This window comes from Lithohypha guttulata, assembly GCF_036872675.1.
Source record: "Lithohypha guttulata strain CCFEE 5908 chromosome Unknown scaffold_5, whole genome shotgun sequence".
In the NCBI taxonomy this organism is placed as follows: domain Eukaryota; kingdom Fungi; phylum Ascomycota; class Eurotiomycetes; order Chaetothyriales; family Trichomeriaceae; genus Lithohypha; species Lithohypha guttulata.
The window spans coordinates 2,005,386-2,027,711 of record NW_027042754.1 but is presented as its reverse complement, the minus strand read 5'-3'; the positions used below and the strand labels follow the sequence as shown (position 1 = coordinate 2,027,711).

The following is a 22,326-nucleotide window of genomic DNA, read 5'->3' as shown; positions in this document are numbered from 1 at the left end:
AAAATCGCATGCCTGAAACCCGCTACAAGACACGAGTGGTACTCATCGCCTGGTTTCTGTCTTCCACAGTCAGTGAAGTCACTGATGTTGAAACGCAAAAGGAATCGTGGTTGAATATGTCGACCGCGCTTTACCCCACACTTTTAAGCTCCATGTGCCATTCAACCAGGTCGTGCTTCTGATTCGATCGAGACCCTTACGGGTGCGACTCAGTGGATGATACGAAATAGTGAGTGATTGGTTAGTCAAGGATTTGTGAGAATCCCGAGGGTGTTGTGTCCGTTAGCCTTTGACGATTTTCATGTGTTCGCCAGATGCGGACATGCTGCTACTGACGTAGAGCTACTATATGACCATGAACTCATCCTTCTGAGAGAGTGTTGTTCTAACTATACAGAACTCCTTTGACAGTGTCAATATTTATTCCTGGTCAATCTAGTTATTACGTATCAACATGGCTACATTAGAACAGCTCAACCAGGGTGTAAATATCCTTGGTAATGTTACTGAAGCTCAAAAGAAGATCCTTACACCCGAAGCTACTGGCTTCGTTGCTCTTCTTCACAGAACATTCAATGGCACAAGAAAGTCTCTGCTGCAGAGGAGAGTGATCAGGCAGCAGGAGCTAGACAAGGGTGTCATCCCAGACTTCCTCCCAGAAACCAAGCACGTTCGAGATAACAAGACATGGCGAGGCGCACCACCAGCCCCAGGTCTTGTCGACCGAAGAGTTGAAATAACAGGCCCAACCGATCGAAAGATGGTCGTTAATGCTCTGAACAGCAATGTGTGGACATACATGGCCGACTTTGAAGGTGCGTATCGTACTCAAGCATTCGGAGCGTTTTGAAGACTAACACAAGCGCAGATTCCTCTGCACCAACATGGGACAATATGATCAACGGACAGGTGAACCTGTATGACGCCGTACGAAAGCAAGTGGACTTCAAGCAAGGAGAAAAGGAATACAAACTTCGAACTGATCGAGTACTACCTACACTGATTGCAAGAGCCAGAGGATGGCATTTGGAGGAGAAGCACTTCACTGTTGATGGTGAGCCTGTATCAGGCTCGCTCTTCGACTTCGGATTCTACTTCTTCCACAATGCACAAGAGCTCGTCAACAGAGGCACTGGTCCATATTTCTACCTGCCAAAGATGGAATCTCACTTAGAGGCCAGACTATGGAACGATGTCTTCTGCCTCGCTCAAGACTACATTCACATGCCACGAGGTACAATCCGTGGTACCGTCCTCATTGAAACTATTACTGCAGCCTTTGAGATGGACGAGATCATCTACGAACTGCGCGACCATAGCTCTGGATTGAACTGTGGCCGATGGGATTACATCTTCAGTGTCATCAAGAAGTTCAGACAAAACCCAGCATTCGTGCTACCGGATCGATCAGCCGTTACCATGACTGTGCCTTTCATGGATGCTTATGTCCGATTACTCATCAAGACCTGCCACGCTCGTGGTGTCCACGCTATGGGTGGTATGGCAGCACAGATTCCAATCAAGGACAACCCAGAAGCCAACGAGAAGGCCATGGACAATGTCCGACAGGACAAACTTCGTGAGGTCCAAGCCGGACATGACGGCACATGGGTTGCTCACCCAGCCCTAGCAGCTATTGCCTCTGAGATCTTCAATAAGCACATGCCGACGCCAAATCAGATCTACAATCGGCGAGAGGAATACCAGGTCTCAGGTAATGATCTTCTGAACATGAACGTTCCAGGTGGCATTACTGAGGAGGGCATCCGCAAGAACCTCAACATTGGCCTTGGCTACATGGAAGGTTGGCTCCGAGGTGTTGGTTGTGTACCAATCAACTATCTCATGGAGGACGCTGCTACCGCCGAAGTATCACGATCACAATTATGGCAGTGGTGCCGACACGGCGTAAAGACGTCAGAAGGCAAGACCATGACCAAGGACTATGCTCTCAAATTACTTCACGAGCAGGCCGATGAGCTCGCGTCGAAGGCACAGAAGGGCAACAAGTTCCAGCTCGCTGCGAGATATTTCGAGAGCCAGGTCACTGGTGAGGACTACGCTGACTTTTTGACAAGGTATGTATTGCCACTCATGATTGGTCGATTATTTGCTAACAATAACTTTAGTCTTCTATACAACGAGATCACCTCTGTTGGTCCTGCCCAACCTGCTGCGAAATTGTAGGTGGCTTGCATTTTGGTTTCGATGAGAGCATATCATCCGGAACACATGCTGAACGCGGCGTAGGAACGCATGACGATGGAGTGATATTGAACTTATGAGGTATGAGCTGATGTAAGATGAAAGAATCTTCTGTATACTGTCGATACAAGGGTCATCAAAGGAAAGATAGTGTGTATATCAAAATCATGGATACGTACCTTTACTCTGTCAGCCTCCTGCTTGAACAGACAGGCAACTGTCTTTCTTGCAGACTGTGAGCCATACATTTGCACGGGATAACCATGGTGCAACGTCGCCTATCTGAGTCTAATTCTACGGCTTGAACAGGAAACACTGTAATGATCCGAATCAAGCAGCCAATTTCTTTGAGGCTGAGAGCAGCGATCCTTCCACCATAGCCGAGTGTGCCACTACCGAGCACAGGTGTTGTATTAGAACACGAGCAACTCGCGACGAGCCAACTTGCGACCTGAGCATTACGACGTGGTACTATTATGATAGAAGCAATGACCATCTTCGCGCCTGGATTGATGTCTTCGCCCTCCTCTTCACCATTCCTCATTGACATAACCAAAGCCTGTTTTCGAAACACAATATCGAGCCATAGTCTAGCAATATACTGAAGCACCTCAACGTGCTTCGAGTTCATGGACATTAATCTCACGACTGCAGACACCACCATCCTTCAAGAACGTTGTTCGAGTAATCTCATCGGTAGAAGGAACTCTTGACTTTGTCTTCCTGCTCTTGCTGCTCCATCGCAATCTCTGCCACCATTTGCGGTACTCCTTTCGAGCGCTTCGATCCAACCCGAAACAAGCAAACATAACAAGGCTGAAAAACGTTGCTGTAAAGTCTCCTATGAGCACAAAAGGAAAAATTGGCGCCTGTCCTATTCTCTCCGACCAGTCTGGAGGGTGTACCCTTGACCAAGAATATGGCTGCAGCCCTTGTGGCAAAATATTTGAGTAGAAGAGGTATATGACGGATGGTGTGTTGACCAGGAAAATTATTGTTGTGAATATATAGATTTTGATCAACTGCAGTTTCTTCTCCTTCCCTGTTGGAGTGTCTCCCAGCATCTGTGCGACGCCTCGATAATGCCTTGCCATGCGGTAGGTTGCCAGTCCCGCCCAGAATAAACTGATGGCCGTAACAATCACGGGCCAGGTGAAGAAGAGGTAAAAGCTTGGTAAGCTGTGGTCCACCGTAGGCGTACAACCATGAATACCAACAATCCAGTACCGATCTGGCTGCACAATGTAAACCAAAATCATTCTTAAGCACGGGATGCCGACACAGAAGGTTAACTCCAAGGTTCTGTTCCATCGTTTCCGCGCTGGTGATGGCTGCACCCCGAACCTCGAAGGGTCAAGCATGACTGAGACCTGTCTATACAGACAAAGCAGTGAGCCATCCACAACCATGTATAACGCAACGAAAAGCTTGACTTCTACGTCGCAAAGTCCTTGACCTAGCCATGAGAAGGGAGGATTTGGCGATGGCCAGATAAGGACATTGATGAAACAAAGCAGTGTTGTAATCAAGATAGAAGCAACTAGCGAAGCAAATGCGATCTTCTTGCGTTTTTGGATGAGAACAGGTACGAGAAGGAGGCTGGCCAAGCCAGAGGTGACGCCGACAGCTATTGCCATAGGGTGAGCTGGCATAATGAAGTATGGTGGTGAACATTGGGACTGCTACGACTGGGAAATCTAGCAGATATACCAATCAAGAGGTCAGGTATTTCGACGAATCTCACTAGTAGCGGATTATTCATGTCGCCCGTGGACCGCTGCCCCCATGTTTCAGAACTAACAGGCTGTCTTTGAAGTGATATGGTGGTAATGATCAGTCCTTGGATGTGGTTTTGCTTCATACAGGAAATGAGGCTGTAAGACATTCATCGGGCACTTTTCTGGAAACGAAGCTGAATAGGTTGGCTGGTGCTTCTCTGAATAGACTATATATGCAATTCGACCTTCGTGAGAGCATGTGTATAGCCAAGGTACTAACACAGTGGATCAAATCAAGATTGGCGAGTAATGAGGTTGCGCTTTCAGCAATGGTACTCGTAGCGTGATCAAGCGTGTTCGTAATAGCTTGTCAATCCCTGATCCTCAGGTTTTGATATCATGTCAGCATAAAGATGAAGTAGTCGCTTCATCGTCCGTTTCTCTGTGTTCGCGATACAGTACCTAGCCATCATTTCGGAATGTTTACGCTTGATTCAAATCGACGTTGGAAGAAAACTTACTGGTGGAGGACAGTGTTATGAACAACTTATCAGAGTTCGAGCAAGTCCTCCCGTGTAAACGTGAGATGTTGCCGCTATCGGTGGCGCTTGTTTCTGGCAATACAGCCACTACAGATCCACGATCTTTTATTCGAACCGGATCGCGCTTGCTCGTGCATCGCGTGCCTTCGTCATTGATCGTTAGAAACTTCCTCCCGCCATCAAATAGTGGCTACACCGGGCATTGTGTACATGGAAATGTGTTAAAATGCCCGGTCACGATCTCCGAAGCCTTTATCTCCTCTCAACAAAAGTTCAGCAATGGTGATAGCCTTCAGTGATCGTAGCATACGCGTATCAACGGTGTGAAGTACTACCTCATGCATCTACAAGGATGAGTGCGGAGCAAGAGCAAGATGAGGCACGGGATGTCCTGCCAGACGCCTTACAGACAGGACGTGCAACAAGCTCCCCTGGACCTGGATTTCGACATCGACCACTGAGTCGTGCAGCAACTCTTGCTGAATCGGCACCTCGATTTTCTCGCAGGGAGAATTCCATAGCGTCCGAATCTCTGTCTGACTCACGGCGATCGTTCAAGGCGTCTACGGATGACTTGTTTCTGCCACGAGCCACTGGCGAGCCTGAAACCAGGGAATCCTCGAACTGGCACTCTATACCATTAGGTCTGGCTTTGTTACCCGCTATTGGTGGGCTGTTCTTTCAGAATGGTAGTGCTTTTGTTACCGACCTTACATTGTTGGGCTTGGCTGCCCTCTTTCTGAATTGGGCACTTAGGCTGCCATGGTACGCCTCCTCTCGATTTTGACCGAAAAGTACTGACATCTCGGCAGGGATTGGTATCATTCGGCACAAGCTGTTGTGGTCAGGAGTGAAGCTCAGTATTTCGAATCGGTCCTCGACGACGGTAGTTCGCAAGAGATGAGCGATGTCAATGTATCACCAGAGCGAAGTCCAGACTCAGCAAAATCTCAGCGTCTGTGGCAGGCAGAAAAGGAGCTGCGTGTTCACGAGCTATTGGCATTGCTTGCCTGTTTCGCCTTTCCAGCACTCGGCGCCTGGCTTCTACATGCCATTCGATCGCAACTCACACGACCATCAGAGAGTCTGATCTCCGATTATAACCTGACAGTTTTCCTCCTCGCGTCAGAAGTGAGGCCACTTTCACACCTCATCAAACTTGTGCAAGGAAGAACTTTGTTTCTACAACGCATCATCACTGTGACGGCCGAAGACAAGGAGAGTGAAACTGGCAGTCCTGGTGTCGACAACATGTCAAAACGTCTAGATGAACTAGAGGCTCGAGTTGCGAATTCGGTTGTACTTTCCACAAAATCTGAACCTAATGGTCACTCCCCAACTGAGGATCTAACTGCGAAAGTAACTGATCAAGCCAACGCTGAACTAAGAAGAACCTTTCAGCCCGAGATAGACGCCCTCAGTCGTGCCATGCGTCGCTACGAGAAGAAGACGATGACGTCTGCCATCCAGATCGAAGCCAGACTTCAAGAATTAGAAGGTCGAGTTCAGGACGTGGTAATCATAGCAGCCGCTACACAGCGCAATGCAGACAAACAGGCAGGCAAGTATACATTCATCCTGGCAAATTGGATATCAGCATGCATCGTGGTGCCAATACAGTACGCAGTTTACGTATTGACTTGGCCACAAAGGGTGTTGACGGCAGTCACTCATTGGATCAAAAGAAAGCTCGGTTTTACAGTCCCTCCTCCTAAGGGTCAGCAGGGTAAAAGTCCTACCAAGCTCGACTTGTCACGGCGCAAAAGCAACAAAGAGAGGTCAAAATCGTGAACATAAAATCCAGGGGCTCGTTGTTATTGGGGTGACTTCTACCGATCTACGAAATGCTGCGGTTGACGTACTGGGACAGGCCTCTGGCCAGATCGTCGAACGTCCTTCATATCGTCACTCCCTATGCACCTACTGGCGCTGCATACTTTATCCGACGCTATCTACACTGGTATCACCCTCGACTGCTCGAGATCCAGGTAAAGAGCATCCTGCTGACAATGTGAAATCACAAGGCAAGGCCAGCGTCCTATGTTTCACCTCGATCTATGTTACACCGCGTGTTGAGCTTTTCATTGTTAAAGCATCTGTGGCCTCGCAATATACGTGTTGCTATTCATGAAGTGCATGATCGAAATAGACGGCGTCAAGTACCAGAACCTGGCTGAATCTCATATCATTCGCATGTACCCATAGCTCGAACTCGAGCGTATCGAATGCAGTCTATGTGAACGTATAGAAGCACCTTCAGGCAGTTGACCATATGCTTGATATTGAAAGCTTCACGAACGAAGTTCGCCGCGATATAAGCAAACACAGATCAAATATGTAGTATACACAAGGAAAGGCGAACTTGTTGTAAGCAATCTTTGTGAGAGGGGCACAATGTGCCTCCGACACACGTAACACTTTGTGACCACACGGGCATGTGTATCATCTTTAATGCAATGCTTGATTGATTTTGCCTTGCATGAGGAAATGTCACTTCCTTTGAATGGGCTGTTGTTCTTGTTGTTCTCATAGCTCGAAGATGCCAGCACAGCAACCTAGTTGCGGAAGATTCTCTAAACGTACCACAAGGTATTTTTCCTCATTCCACCAGGTGCGTTGACATAGTGGCAGATCGAGAGGTCTTTCAGCACATCTCTCGTGTGTGCCTCTATTGGAAGGCAGTAGTCACCGCCTGTGTGTTGGGCAATAAGCGCATGTCTGCCTCCTTCGACGCGATTGTTTGCACTTCCTCTGCTGCATGCCATTCGGAACTTCTCAGAGGCCACGATCAACGGACATGCTCCACTCCCTGATAGCCCTGGTTCCAGAGAGATACCAAGGAAGTTTGGCTCAGCAATCCCAGCGCAGATAAAGCGAGTATCGCGTTCTTGACTTACCCGTGACATGCCATTTACTTCGTCAAAATTACGCATATAACAGCAGAATGGGCGAACGGAAGTGCTCCAGTTACCTTGTTCGGATATTCTTGATAGGGTTGCTTGCTTGTACCAGGTTGTCTTGTTGGATTGACCTAGTATGGCTCCTTCTGATCATGATTCTGTATACGCTCGTAGCACCCCAATGCTTTTCACTGGATAGGATTGAAGCGGTCCTGATCCTTTGTGGTCCTCTTAACAATTTTCCAGACCAATATAATATCGTTGTCTTTCTCAAGCAGGAAGCTCAGTCCCAATCATCATCCTCGTCCACGACGTTCTGCTTCGGTCCTCGAATGCCTCGTCTGGAACTCACCCTGCTCCTCTTCCCGTCGTCGTCTACGTTTTCATCATCCGAATCGGTATCGTGCTCATCCATTAGCATCTTCTGCTTGAGCACGCCCCACGAGAATAGAGCATCCTCTAAAGCCTTAGAAACTCTCGCGTCTTTCTCTTTGCCATCCCAGCAAATGCCTTCAAATCCGACGACCTTGCCCTTCACAACACCTTTCACAAACCCTATTACACATGGCAGGACTCTCACTGCTAGTTTCTCGACCACAAACGGAGCAAGTGTGACGTCGACTTTAGCGAAAGCTGCTTCCTCACCACCGGTCTCTCCATAGCTATGTCGCTGCGCAATTCGTTCAAGGTGTTCATCCATGATCGAGCACCTGGCAAAATCGGGGTGTCGGAAATGAACGACAGCTCTTTCATGCTCGGTAGTAAAGTGTAATGTTTCGTCATCCGACCTTAGGAGGCGCACATACTGCTGCGAGTGAGCGCTGCGTAGACCCGTTGCAGCGCCAGAAGTTTTCGAGCCTGTAGCCTCCTGAAGTGTACGAACTCTTTGTTGATAGGCTTCAGAATTTACATCTTCGGACTCAGCTTCGAGTTCCGCAAGGATTGAGTCAATGTCTTCCTCGTCTTCCTTGTTGGAGTTAGCCGAATCGTTCGTCTGCTCGGCCGTTGGCATGATGCACACAGCGAAGATTGGAAATCACGCTTCATTTACTCGTATGTCTTGCTTGTCAAGAAGTTCTACCACCAGAAGTGAGATTCATTTGATGATATCCGCCAAGTTGCTTCATAACAGAACCGACGAACGCCTATGCCGGCAAGTACGCTCCAGTCCTTGGGCTACCAATCACAAACGAGCTCACGTGTTGCCAAGATTTACATGCCAAGCTCACTCATGTGCGATCTTTCAGGAATTAACATCGACTGCCTATACAACCTAGTGCATCTAGAGTGATTCACCAGCCTTCACAAACAACCCAACGATGCCTCCTCCAACACAGAAGCCGAAAGGTATGTCTCTGTTCTCATGTCGCTCAGGTCACTTCACGATACTGTGCTTGAGCGCAGTGTAAAATCGCAAGTAGTCGCAAAACTAATAAAATCAAAGGCTCGAACCCAAAGAAACCCGTGAAGAAGGCTCAAAGTGCTGCAAAGGCCACACTTAAGGGTGTCCAAAACCAACAGGCCAAAAAAATTCGCCTAAGCACTACCTTCCATCGACCAAAGACTCTACAACTCTCTCGATCACCAAGATACCCACGAAAGTCCGTCACGCACGAGCCACGTCTCGATGCCCACAAAATTATCATCCACCCTCTCAACACTGAGAGTGCGATGAAGAAGATTGAGGAGAACAACACACTGGTTTTCATTGTTGACGTCAAGGCCAACAAGCGACAGATCAAGGATGCGCTGAAGAAGCTATACGATGTTGAGACTGTCAAGATCAACACACTCATCCGACCAGATGGTACCAAGAAGGCTTTCGCCCGACTGACAGCGGATGTTGACGCTCTTGATATTGCTGCCACCAAGCTATCCATTGTCTAAACGAGGTACACATGTGTACGGAACATTATCGGATACGAGACAACAAGGGTGGATTTTACAAAAGCGAGGAGCCATGCTTGGGATTTGTTCGACGCGCAAGCTGTCTCCGAATATAACTACTTGCTGGTAGAAAACACTACGGTGTTAGAATGAAAGAAATCAAGCAAAACTGAAATCCGGACGGTTGGCACCTGCCTTGGCAAGTGCTGTACGCAGTTGGTCTCCTCGCAAGGGGGGTTGTCATTGCTCCGTTGTTTGTCGTTCGAAACCATGGGTATCATACTTGCCTGTAGACAGAATGCTATCCTCCAATTACCCAGCCCGTTTGTTGTCTCTGATTCGTAGATGTGCCCGAGAACAGTAGTATAAGCCATGACCACTGCTTCACGGTACGAAACGTCGAGGAAAACTGTGTACCACCAACTTTCCGACCGTGTAGAAGCATAGAGATGGCTTCGAAACATCTCAAGCACAATCCTCGTCTCTTAGCTCAGTCACTACTGGCACATCCTCGACAACCACAATTCACACACTGAACTCCTCCACCACCTGTATCGTCTTCACCCTCTTTTGCTCTTAGGCTTGCCTTCGGTACCCTACATATACAACTTCCACCAAAGTTCGTCTCCTTAGTCTGCACACAGCGTAAACAGCACAACTTCTCGTACCCTTGCTTTTTCCACTTCGCGACCAGGTTTGCGTCTGCGTAGCCATTCTTCAACAGCCAGTCATACAGCTGTTTACTTATTGCTTCTCTTGTGTAGTAGAGGTCGTAAACGTACCGTGAGCGGGCATGCGAAATTTGGAATATGGGCCATAATGTCTCGTGCTTCTTCTTGCCTTCTGTGCTTGCGGATTGGGCGTCGCGCATTTTGTTGGCATATGAGAGGAGTGTGTCTTCGATGTCGTCGAAGCCTTCAGGTGGTGGTTTTTTGTTCTTTGCGGCGCGAACAGGAGGCATGTTGGCAAATGGAGCGGCTTGAATGCTTGTGCGCGTACTCGTAGTGTTCGAATTGCTAATTGAGGGCTGGGGAAAGCGTATGCCTGGATCAAAGTTTTGTGGTCGACCTGCGCAAAGAGTGTTTCACCTAGGGATCTGAAGCGTCTGTTGGTGCCGTCAAAATTGAAGTTGCAAACAGCAGATATGAAAGAGTTGATTATTTGATGAGTCCAGAAACAGAGAAACAGGCAAACAGCCAGTAAATTGAAAAAGAAAAAAACAACAACGAGTGGTGGTCAAGCAGTCTTCAATAGTTGACATTACAGTCACTTCTCTAACATGTGGCAGAATTACGATGGTTTATCGATTTTCTAATGGATCCAACGCGTAATAATGGAGAATCACTTGTAGATCTACAATATTTAAAGACACCATTAATATCTGAGCAAACTTGATTCATCAGCCTCTAGTGAATCTCAGCGTTCATTTCGATATTTACCCAAGTAAAGTCACAAACCACTGTTGTCCTATCCTCAAGCCCGTTCTTCACAATACGTCAAGTGTGACTGCTAAGAGACTACCTGCACACGAGATGTCAAAATCTTGAACATCAGGTCTACAAAGCAAGGTGCTTAGTCAATCGGACGAGATTACTCTAGTGTCACCAAGCATCTATCATATTGGCGTACAGACCCTGCCGATACACTTCTGTTGTGGAGAGGTCATGGCAAAACTGAACCATTCAATGATCTGGCAGGAGGAGGAGTAGCTCCTAAGTGAACGCTGGATAGTCCTTCGTGTTGGATTGAGATATGCTCGAAATACCTGCTGGCGCATACGAAAGTGCTGGAGATGCAATATGATGGCTAGAAATTTGGTATGATAATATCTTGTAGTCGCTCACTCGTATTGAGATATTCTTGTAAGCACCTATATGGGGCCACTGTAGAGGTTAGGTAAGTAGATATAGTATGGGACGAACTTGGGCATCATCCTTTTATATAGTGGTGTCTAAGATTAAGCCTATCGTCAGTCACAGAGTGAGATTCTCCCGCCCCGGCTATTAGTTCTAGAGATTGTGTTGAACAGAACCGACGGAACAGACCGTATGTCTGGAGTACAACTTGTGATCGTCAGTCAGATATTGTGTCAATGGCAGCCACAAGTGGTCGTAGTAAATAGTTTGAGTTTGCCTACCACACAAAGCGCTCGAGCTATCTTTTCTGCCTCCGTTGAGCATACACGTAAAGTGAAAATACGAGTTGCGATACGTGGTATCCTTAAAAAGGACTTCGGAAGAGACCAGCCTACTGCTATGGAACACCGGAAATCGCGTTAAGCATTTTTCAAGCTAAAGTGTGCACTCTAGTTTCTCAATTGGGGGATGGATTTAGCTGGGATTACTTCTTAGGGAAGGTAGAGTATTCGTCAAGAGTAATCATATCATGTGATTTTCGTGTTGCGATTGACGCGTGCTTTCTCCATAACTTTATCGTCCGCCGCAGTTAAAGTCTTGCTGCATACCACGAGTCGTGATTGGCCTCAAGGATCTCGTAGACATGCAGGCAAAGGCAGACCGAATGACTTGACCTTTAAGATGGCGCCGCTCACTGCTGGTCAGAAGCGCAAAGTTGATTATAATGCTTCAGGCACGCAAGCCCAAGCTCGCAAGCGTCAAAAAGGTAAAGATGCAAGAGCTGTCACTACACAGACAGCCGACGCTGCGCTGTCGAGGGCAGGGGAGCTCAATATTGCCTCGTTCATCAAATCCAGGGATTTCGAGATAGCTGCTCTTGAACAGAGTATAAAGAAGTCAAAGAAAAGTCTTACCCAAAGAGCTTTCCAACAACTTCCAAGGCATATGCGAAGGAGAACTGCCAGCCACAATGTCAAGAAAATACCTAGACGACTGCGTGGCCGCGCTTCGAGAGAGGTATGCTTGTTATTTTACATTTACCTGTGGTGCTGACAAGCTGACAGGTCGAATAGATGAAGGAAGACAATACTCCCATCGGAAGTGCAAGACGACGAAAAGCTTCTGCCAAACTTCGACTGCGGCTCGAAACAGCGAAAAAACTGCAAAAGCTCAATTTGAACAGAAAGAGTGCGCGCGAGAAGAAGAGAGAAGCTCAACAGAATGCAAAGGAGCCTGATCCTGAGAAGCATATATCGTTGAGTCGCGTTCCATGGATCAGAAAGAGTGTTTTGGCAGGACCGCCTCAAGCAACCTCTAAGTTCAAGAGACGTCAGGTGCACAAGACCTGGCTGCCGACCCACCTATGGCACACTAAGCGAGCGCATATGACTCGACCGACCTCTCCGTTGTGGCGTATGGCAGTACCTTTGAGGCCCACCGAAAAGACTTATCGACCTACACATCGCGCTGCGGGCTCACGAGGCTGCGTTGCGTGGGACACATCATATACATCTACTGTCGGATGTCTCGGCACCGAGGCAGCTCTGGAGAGCATGTTGAAGGCTTTGAGTTTTCCTGGCGAAGGTTGGGTGGGCGCCAGATATCGCAGATGGAAGGCAGGGACGAGATTTGCCGAGGGATGGGTGAAAGAGAGGGACAACGAGCAAAAAGTCGTCGCGCCGATACTAGTCATTTGGCAGGCAAAGCCCACGCCTACAGAGGAGCCAGATAATGCAACAGAGATGGACACTGATCAACCACCACTGGCAAACGATGCGAGAAACCCTCGCAGGAAGGTCAAGCTTGATACCAAGATTCTTGTTCGCGTTCATCCTTCGGCCTTCTATCAATTCTGGCAAGAATTGCTTAAGGTAGCAAAGATGCAGAAGCCTCAGGTTCTAGTAGAAGACCTTCGCTTTGAGATTGGCAGCATCACGGTTAGTGGACCTGAATCAACTGAAGCATTGACGAGTACTCTCAGCATTGTACAGGATCAAATTCATATGCACAACCTCTGGAACATGTTACCGTCTCTAAGAAATCCTGCTTCGCTACCTCAGAATGCTATGCTAGCTTTGGATGTAATTGATCCACGCTGCAATTTCCCTCCCAAACAATTTCAGACCTCCAAAAACGAGAGCAATCTTCAAATGCTCAATGAGGCTATTGTCGCCTGGCCTCCTGACACCAGGTTCCCACCATCGAGACTCTTTGATCACAAAGAGCGCTATCGGACGTGCATGTCTTTGCCCTCTCAGAGAGCGATCAACCGTCAGAAGAGAGCAGTTGTGCCTGGCGAAGGCAATAATGTTCAGGAAAAGGGACCTAAAATTCCAGTGTTACTGCTAGCACATCGGTCAGCAAATCGTGATAGCAGCTTTCAGGGCTCGTGGTCAGTCCTGTTACCTTGGAGCTGTGTTGATCTCGTTTGGCGCTCTTTGATGTACTGCCCGCTATCTTCAGGAAGCACACCAACTTTCGGTGGTTTGGAACAAAGTCGACAAGTGGCGTTCGAGCACGCCGTATCCTGGTATCCAGGCGATTACCCTGGACTAGAGGCTGGCAAAGCATGGGGGCGTACTGAGTCCGAGGACGCGTTTGACTCTTGGATCCGGCGGCCACCTAGCAAAAGATTCGCCTGGGATACCTTGGATCTTGGTCTTGGCAGGAAAGGCGAAGTTGGTCGTGGTTGGGCATGTGATTGGGAGTATCTTTTTAGAGACACCTTGTCCGTACATGCTTCTGTCGAGCTCAAGGATGCGGACGATCGCAACAACAATACAACATACCGCCAGATGCAACTGCTAACACAAAGACAACGAAAAGCAGCCGCGGCCAGAGCCGAGAAGGACGAGGAAGAGGGAGCGAGGCGAAGAAATACTTCAAGCCCAGAGTCATTAGATGACACAGAGCAGTTGCACAGCGATGTGAGATATCACCACCTTGAGCCAAGCCAGGCAGCCACCTTGCTGAATCGCTTCGGAAAGCTGGAAGCGCCGAAGACTTATGCGTTAACCACTGTGAGAATTCGGTTATTGACACGAGGCACACCAAGGCCTGCCGCAAGAATATATCGTCTCCCTCTCTGCGATGACGGTACCGAGACAGATCAACAGAGAAGCTCTACTTCTACAACCTTGCCGCAAGACCATGATCGTGCCGCAAGCTCTGCTGAGATGCCAGCCGGCCCACTTCTGTTTCCGACCACGTCTATGCGACAAAGCGATGGTGTCTCATCTACAACACTCCGCACACGCTGGCTAGCACTCGATCTAAACCAACCACATGCTAACCTGCACTCCTCCACGAATCTCCCTGCTTTCCAACGTAAAGAGCGACGAAATCATCACGACGATCCAGCCTCTCATAAGCTCTACGACCCCAAGAAGACCAGAGATCTCTCACACATTCGTGTCTTTCCACCCCATGAGACGAAACCTGAAGTTCTCGACATGTTTGGTCCTCGTCCACCCAAGAAGACGTCTGAAGAATTGTTGAAGATTATACAACCGCAGCTTGTGCCGAAGATGAACATCGACAAATATGGAGATTTAGTTGAAGAAGATCTATGGGACAAGCACGTTCCGTGCCCGCAGCCAGGTGATTTGGTTGGATATGTGACGACCGGTGGTTATTCGTTGAGTGAGGGTGGCGGAATGGCGATTGGAAGTGTCTGGGTACAGAGGATCATCGAGGGCTGGAAGAAGGAGGAGAAGCAGTCATCTAAGAACGCCGACGCCTCAAATCAGGATGATCTCCGAGCGAACGGTCAGGTCGACAAAAGTCAGTCGTTATCGCAAGTCAGAAGAGAGGGCAATAAAAAGGTAGCCAGGCAAGATGCACAGAAAGTCAAATACGAAAAGCAGAGACAGAAACAGGTCGAGAGAGAGCGGCATTTGTGCATCGTCAGGAACGCTGGCGAGAGTGTTGGAAGGCTTGCTATCTGGGAGCTATGCTAAGCGGGCAGGCTGGTAATAGGATGTAGTTCGTCGACTGACGAAGTACTCGACAGTATAAAGCAGCCAGGCTCTTCCGCTAAATGTTATCTTCATTCAACTGTCGTTCTTCTACGAGAGCGAAGACAGACTCAAGTACTCATGGCGAGTAATGCAGAAACACGGCTCATTACAACCGAGCAAGCAGGTAGGGTTCAGATACGCTGAATCTCCTGTTAATTCAAGTTACGTTCTAGTCATTTAGTGCTGTTAGAAATTGGTGTTCTCGAACGTTCTCGTCTCAGGGTCAACTTGATGCTGTAGCCTCGTCTCAAGCTTCATCTTCTAGAACTGATCGTCCCATCCATCTATTGACAGGCATCATCCGCTTGTTCCACTTCCCCCTGGCGAAAAAGCACCATCAACCAGCGTGCTCGTATCGATCTCTCTTAGCTTCATGCTAGACTCGCCCCACGAAAGTTAGTTGCTGCTACGAGTAACAGAATCAAATCAAAATGCAAACCCCCGGTAAGGGGTAACACAACACTGTAGTGTAAGTTCAACTAACAAACACCACGCCTCAGCCACCAGAGTTCGTTTGGCTGCGCCAAGCGTGTATAGCTCATTCTGACTGGATGAAAACCTTGTCTTCTCTTGCATTAGCCCTGCATGAACTCAAGGTCAGGTGTTCTGGAAAGCGTGGGTGTTCATTATTGTACGAGTATGGTATAGTCTGTGTGCGGGAGGTCTAATGATACTGGCCAGATTGTGAGTTTTACGAATGCGGTCCAGTAGTGTGCTACATGTTACCGAGTAAAAACAAATGTTGCTACCCAATGCTGTACAAGGGTTCAAAGTGGTTAGATCCGTGGGCTCTCCTGGTAAAATGTGAAGCGAGGCCGCCAAAGACTCGAGTCAAAGTGCAGACTCGGCTCGTCAGACCTTTCTTGTCAAGGTTGCTGTCCCGTTGCGATCCAGTCGTTGTTCGCATCGCATGGATACGACTGGAGCGATGCATTACCAGCTTCAGGGATATCGAATAGAACCTTGTCTTCGTTGGATCCAATGATCGAGTTGCGCGACCACGAAAGATCCACCACACCATCCACAGTGACCGGATAGAGATCTTCCAGTATGCATTCGGTAAAGATCGTAGTCGAGCGGTGTACGGTGACAATATCCTTTCCTAGAAGTGTAACGTCCATGTTGACTTGGTATGACAAGAATGCAAACACTCGTCGAACTCACCATTGTTGACACTGATCCTCTGGATCCTCGGAGAGTGGCGGCATTGATCTATTGAAAGGGGAGGCTGATCGAGTACGTAAATGTGGTACTGCCACATGGCTTTGGCTGATTCTTTTTGGACCTTCTATGTGGATCAATTTTCGGCTACCTGGCGCGAACCGCTACGGCATGTCGGTACCAGAACTGACCGCTCAAAATTGTGAAAGCGCGAGCTCAGCTGAACTGTATCGTCGTAGTGTATCGATACTCGAACTCTAAGCAGGGACAAATTGATCAAGAATTTCTTGGTGGCTTTTCTATACTGCCGGTTCGTATGGTTAAAAGTCCGCTTCAGGGCAATGCCTGGTTGTGGAAACTTAGGTGGAGGATGCAAAGCCTGTACCCAAAGTTTAGCATTGTCGATCTCAGATGCACGCAAGAGACATTTAATGGAGCTGCACGATTAGAATCTCGGGGGGTTCATAGCGATGATTTCCACTGACAGGGTGGAGATCTTGCAACAGAAGGGTGGTAGCTACCTAGCCTGTACGGCTCTTCTCGATATGATCTCGACCCATGATATACGAGGGACAGTTTTCCGGTGCAAGGAAGACGATGATCGAGCAACCTTTCATGGAACATTAGAACAGTACTCGTAGATATTTCACGTCATCGTTACTGCCATATGTGCTGGGAGAACCGTCATCCTGGTTGTAAACGAGTGAGTCTGGCTCGGGGAACATCTCTATAGCCATCAGAGATCTGCCGCTATGTTCTTGCTGCCATTTGCTCGACACACAGTCATCGTGAGCGTTTGCATTTGTTGATAGTCGGTGCTCTCTGGAGAACAGAGTTTAGTAGTGCATTTAGTTGCATTCTCAACATCTGAAGCCAAGACATTGTGAGGAAACTACAGCACGTTCTGATCTTCTTTGCTCTTGCCTTTTCGGGACGAAGCGAGCAGGAAGTTCAAGTGCTCAGCACGAGTGTGGTTACTTACAGGTACGTGTGGATTGTCTTTCACCAGGGTAGCATTCCGTCTTCTCAGTGAATGTAACACGATCCAGTATGTCACTCTCAGCTCATTCCGTCTGACTGGGTCTCGTGCTCGAAAGGTTTGCACGAACAGGTTCCACGAGCGCTTCTACGATAGTTGATGGTAAGATCCCGGGCAAGAAGAGTTGATTGGTTACCGAGATCTTTCATCACATCTCCGCTAGCTGGTTTGACATTCGTTATCACAACCGTTTGTTCTGCATGCAGTCTAGAAGACCACCAGCTGTCGTCATTGCGGTAAGTCGCAATAGCCGAGAAGAGAAAACTTTTGTCATCGCTGACTAGGCAAGGGACGGCTGACTCGTTCTTCAGCCATTGTGAAATGTGAGACAGCCTGTTGTGTCCTTGACCAATCGCGATACGAAGCTCCCTAGCTTCAGCATCCGATTTGCCTCACATGGAGTGTGCCTTCGTCATTCCTCGGCTTACTACATACATGAGACCACAAAATATTGATTGCACTACTAGGCAAGTGCAGTACTCGTGATCTTTACTGTAGCCGAACCACGGTCCATGGCATTGTCGTAGTTGAGCGTCACGAGACCATATTGCGGCACGTCCCAGTACCTTGAGCTCAAAGAATTGTGCATTGAGGCTTTCAGAGGCTGTAGGCTCTGCCTTGCGAAGAACTAAATGATAGTGAGACCTAACTCCTGCTTCAGCCACCACTGGACAAGCTGTCGGCTCATGAAGTGGATGCCATCACCAGGAGTCTGAGGCTGGAGCTATGTCCTTGACTAGAATACATGTTTTGCGAAATCAGTATAAAAAAACAAACAGCCACCCATGGTATGGTACGGGAAGAACAAACAGCCACCCAGATAACTCTTGTACCTAAGAAATGTACAACCCACAGAGGCAGAGGACCACCATCGTTCAGTATTATCTGTAGAGAACCGTCGTACGAAAAATTGATCAAACAGCCTGCCCATTGTGTCGCCCACGACGTGTAACACAGTTACCGCGTGGGGCTTGTCAAAAGAAGGTGATTCTGGGTTGCCCCAATTGTGTATGTCGTAAAATCGATCGTAAAAACAGGATTTTGTTTAAGTAGAAGGAAGCGATGGGATGAGAGACTATTTCTTGCCATCGAGCTTGTTGAGCATATCGTTGTCAAATCCCTTGCCGCGTTGGTCGTGACCTTGATAGCTATGACTTGGATTGCTGAGCATTTCATGAACTTTCATGTTGCTTCGGCCGTTCTGGGAAGAGCCGGCAGAACCAGGCATTGGGGGAGGGGTTTTGCCCTCCAGTGAAGCGGCATGAGGCGAGTTCAAACTATGAGCAGAGTTTGGTGTCAGTCCGGCAGGAGGTGAATTGTTGCCCTTGACAGGTTGGGGTCCGTTGCCATAGCTTGGTGGGTAAGACTGATAACTCATCGTCGAGCCTGCAGGGGATGTGGGACCTTGATGGTCATAGGGTCGCATGTCATATCCTGAATGACGAGGCTTTGTGCTTGGTCGAGGTGAAGTTGAGCCATTCTCTCGACTCTCATCGTCGGGAGGTCCACGTTTCAAACTGCCACGATCTGAACGATCACTCGAAGCTGTCTGTGGGGGTGGTGGGTGCTGAGAGCTCTGATCGTAGTGGGATGTTTGCATGACCGGAGGAGCACTGTGGCCATAGCCAGGCGCTGAAGGTCCATAACCTGGATATTGAACTGCTACGTAACCTTGAGGTGGAGGCGCTTGGTTATTTGAAGGAGGATGACTGTACTGAGGTTGTCCATTAGGCCCAGCAGGACCAAGAGGCTGACCGTGCGCTCCATACAGCATTGGTGGCTGATTGCCTTGTGGTGCTGGACCATCTTGCGCGGGAGGTCGTTGGCCGTTGGCAGCATAAAGCGCCGCAGCTGGGACGAAGGCGGCTTGCGAGGAGACGGGATGGAAGAGGCAGACCTGGTTGAACCGTACACAATTCTGGCAACGACCGTCTGGAGAGCTGTCATAACCAGAGCAGCGAATCTATGTCACACGTTAGTCTCCAATGACGATATGGCTCGCAGTACACACCTTTCTCTTTCTGCAGTACTTGCAAGCTATCGCGGTGCGTTGTCTAGGAGCATGAGGAGGCTGTTGGGGATAATGCTGCGCATAATATGGATATGGTACATGAGGAGGAGGGGGAAGTCTGTAAGGATCATGTGGTGCGGGACCATGGTTCGGCTGAGCAGGAGGTGGTGGATAGTGGTATTGAGGAGGCGGCTGGTTGGGGTCCTGTGTCAGTAAGTATTGAAGCAGGCTCTAGTAGGTTTGAAGAACGTACATAATGATGCGGTGGGGGTGGGTAAGGGTGTCCCTGAGGATGTCCTGCCCACTGCTGCGGAGGTGGATATGGTGCAGGAGGGTATTGTCCTTGCCTATGATCTGGTGGTGGTGGGTAGGCACTTCGATTGTCGTCCCTCGAACCATCTTGGCGAGGAGCAGGAGGGGAGTGTTGCTGCGCGTAAGCTGGATGATGGTAATCCTGAGGAGGTGGAGGATATGGCGGACGAGCATGGTCTGCCATCTGCGCCATTGTTGAGACGTCTGTCGCCTAAGTCTGTTCCAGATGGTCGCCGATATTTCTGAATAATGTGCTGGTTACACACGGCCAGGAACGAGCCGAACTCGCCGACGTGCAACGAAGAATCAACGGCGGATCGACAGGAAGAACCAAACCGAGGTCGTACAACTTCTGCTGCGAAAAAAGAAAATACAAAACACAGCCACGACGACCTCCGAACCAGCAAGGCCGTCAACCAGGATACAAAGAGTTGAAGTGAAAATCCAAAAGCGCGAGGAAAGACAGGTCCGTCGTTCAGGCCAAGAGGACGAACAGAAGTATAGACTGAACGTTGGACCAGCAGGAAAAGATGGTGCGCTACTTGTTGATGTCCCGATGCTGGCTGGAGCGCGCACAATATTCGGATATTTACGTTTCCATGCGGTAATGGTCGTGCAATGATAAAGTCCAGAGGTGGGCGCTGACTCCGGGTGAGAAGGCGTTCAGAGCAGATAAGGGTGAGACGACAGATGGTGACTGGCTATTGGGAGGTGGAAAGGTATGTAGGGTGTGGGAACAGAGGAATCGCATGGGTGAGGCAAGATGGACGTATGAGCAGTGATGAGGGAGCTGAACTTGACAAGACCTGACAGGACAGTATTGGTGATTGGTTAGTAACCCTAGAGCAAGGCCAAAGGTGGATCGGCAGAGTGCTGCAGCCGTCGTAAACTTAGCTGCGCACGTTAGACACTTTAGACTTGCCAAACTATCGCTTTGGTGCCGCTAGAGGCCGATTTCCAGGACGAACCAGTGTGGTATCCGTGAAGGATGCGAAGGGATGCTTGCCTGGGCTGGATCGGGCGTGGCGAGCCGGGCAAAAGCGTGCTGGGCAGACGGAGTAGCTTGGTGCAAGTCAAGTCAGCGAGTGTTGCAGTGGTCTGTGGATGGGTCCTCTGAAAAGGCGTGGAGTGTATTTTCAACTTCGACGTGTCCGAGCCTAACGCACCGATAGCGTGGGACGCAGTGCTCCAAGCGCAGCATACCAATACGCCGGGTTCTCGCTACTCTGCTAAAAAGCGCTCAACGTCTACAGCATATTCACGATTGCAAATATCGTGCTTGTCAACCACTATCCACAGCAAGAATGAATGACATTTCGTCAATGGTCTCGAAGCGTGGAGCTCCAGTGTTGCGTGCTGTACCAACGATCTAAGATGGAGGGTTGGAGAACATCCTTTTTCCATCACCAGGGATATTTAGCTTGTGCATTTCAGCTAAAACATGTGGTGCACCAAGTACCTTGCCTGAAGTAAAGACGCACTTAGTTATCCATCGCTTCCGTATCACCACCTGACACATGATGATACAGAATTTCGTTCCGTGCGCTACGAGAAGCGCCACAATGCGCCCTGCCGCGGCACCGTACTAGTCAAAACAGGAGTATCAAACCATCGTTAATGATATTCGAAAGCTGCGGAAACTTTTCTATGTTGACTCATCAATTCTGTTATGTTCAGCTTGCAAGCTGCTGTCAGAACATACTTGCCACGATACGCAGCCCACAATGAAATGATGGGTGAAAAAGGTGTTGGTCTTCGTGATGACAAGGGGTTCCTAGTTTTTGAATTGACCACAATTTCCGTCCCACAAAGAGGGGCATTGAATCCTCAGATGTGGATATTTCCACATGCAAAACCAGTGGCAACCCCAACTTGACTCCTGCAAGTCATGGGCTCTGCAAGCTAAGGAGTGCCGAACCTTAGTAAAGATCACGGTGCTCGTATGGCTGACGCGGCTCGGTGGTATCCAATGGTTGTAACTTTTGCATACTTCTCGTGCATTGCTTAAGTCGTACCAGTATCACACGAAGAAGTAAGATGCGGCACCTAGCTGAACCAAGCGAGATTTACGTCTTCTTCGAACTTGCTTACTCGAGTATCAGCAGAAACGGCACTATCCGTATAAATTCGCTTTGTAGTAAGCAAGGTTCGGCCGACTTCTTTTCCTCCAAATCGGTCCACGAACGTGATGATCAGTACTACATTACCCGAGTTTGTGAAAAAGACATTCAGTAGTCTGGCTTCAGGAGACAGTTCATCGTCAATACACTAAGGTCACGAAGCTCAACGAACAAAAGAATGCTCGCTGAATAGGTCAAATCGTATTTCCGGTTGGAGGGAGAAAAAGTGATTCGTGCTGACGTGAAATGACGATCTGCCGGGGTTGGACAGCCAGGGAAGACGCTTTAGCGCGCAGCAAGTTTTGTTGGCTTCCAACTCGTTTGTGCGCTAGGGATGGCTCGACTGCAGGAAACCGTTCCGAGCCATAGCAAACGTTGATCTGCATGCTTCTGCTGATGAATTACATCCTCGTAACAAAATCTCCTCGAGCGACTTAGTGCCTGTTGGATACGTTGAAAAGGCCTGCTATTCGAGCCGTTCCTAGACGATGAAATGAGGAAGGAACTAAAATTTCAGCAAGCAGCTACGCCCGGCGTTGTAGTATTCGAGCAGGAG

General features: G+C 48.8%; 8 protein-coding genes across 8 annotated transcripts; 4 read left to right on the top strand and 4 right to left on the bottom strand.

Moving 5' to 3' along the window:
* Positions 1-454: 454 nt before the first annotated feature.
* On the top strand, positions 455-2,187 carry LTR64_007208 (uncharacterized protein; the record flags this gene model as incomplete). The annotated part of the gene is made up of 3 exons (XM_064901531.1): positions 455-815; positions 869-2,078; positions 2,130-2,187. The coding sequence occupies 3 exons, from the start codon at positions 455-457 to the stop codon at positions 2,185-2,187; spliced, it is 1,629 nt and encodes a 542-aa protein (XP_064752607.1).
* A 2,630-nt stretch (positions 2,188-4,817) lies between these two features.
* Positions 4,818-6,256, top strand: LTR64_007207 (uncharacterized protein; the record flags this gene model as incomplete). The annotated part of the gene is made up of 2 exons (XM_064901530.1): positions 4,818-5,230; positions 5,278-6,256. 2 exons carry the CDS (start codon positions 4,818-4,820, stop codon positions 6,254-6,256), a joined length of 1,392 nt encoding a protein of 463 aa, XP_064752606.1.
* A 1,392-nt stretch (positions 6,257-7,648) lies between these two features.
* Positions 7,649-8,377, bottom strand: LTR64_007206 (uncharacterized protein; the record flags this gene model as incomplete). The annotated part of the gene is made up of 1 exon (XM_064901529.1): positions 7,649-8,377. The coding sequence occupies one exon, from the start codon at positions 8,375-8,377 to the stop codon at positions 7,649-7,651; it is 729 nt and encodes a 242-aa protein (XP_064752605.1).
* Positions 8,378-8,684: 307 nt separating this feature from the next.
* RPL25 (60S ribosomal protein L25) lies at positions 8,685-9,252 on the top strand (the record flags this gene model as incomplete). The annotated part of the gene is made up of 2 exons (XM_064901528.1): positions 8,685-8,712; positions 8,810-9,252. 2 exons carry the CDS (start codon positions 8,685-8,687, stop codon positions 9,250-9,252), a joined length of 471 nt encoding a protein of 156 aa, XP_064752604.1.
* A 490-nt stretch (positions 9,253-9,742) lies between these two features.
* Positions 9,743-10,213, bottom strand: BUD31 (Component of the SF3b subcomplex of the U2 snRNP; the record flags this gene model as incomplete). Its single annotated transcript, XM_064901527.1, has 1 exon — positions 9,743-10,213. One exon carries the CDS (start codon positions 10,211-10,213, stop codon positions 9,743-9,745), a length of 471 nt encoding a protein of 156 aa, XP_064752603.1.
* Positions 10,214-11,789: 1,576 nt separating this feature from the next.
* Positions 11,790-15,067, top strand: POP1 (Ribonucleases P/MRP protein subunit pop1; the record flags this gene model as incomplete). Its single annotated transcript, XM_064901526.1, has 2 exons — positions 11,790-12,125; positions 12,182-15,067. The coding sequence occupies 2 exons, from the start codon at positions 11,790-11,792 to the stop codon at positions 15,065-15,067; spliced, it is 3,222 nt and encodes a 1,073-aa protein (XP_064752602.1).
* Positions 15,068-15,993: 926 nt separating this feature from the next.
* Positions 15,994-16,248, bottom strand: LTR64_007202 (uncharacterized protein; the record flags this gene model as incomplete). The annotated part of the gene is made up of 1 exon (XM_064901525.1): positions 15,994-16,248. The coding sequence occupies one exon, from the start codon at positions 16,246-16,248 to the stop codon at positions 15,994-15,996; it is 255 nt and encodes an 84-aa protein (XP_064752601.1).
* Positions 16,249-18,402: 2,154 nt separating this feature from the next.
* On the bottom strand, positions 18,403-19,843 carry LTR64_007201 (uncharacterized protein; the record flags this gene model as incomplete). The annotated part of the gene is made up of 3 exons (XM_064901524.1): positions 18,403-19,224; positions 19,339-19,542; positions 19,592-19,843. 3 exons carry the CDS (start codon positions 19,841-19,843, stop codon positions 18,403-18,405), a joined length of 1,278 nt encoding a protein of 425 aa, XP_064752600.1.
* Between the last annotated feature and the right edge of the window lie 2,483 nt (positions 19,844-22,326).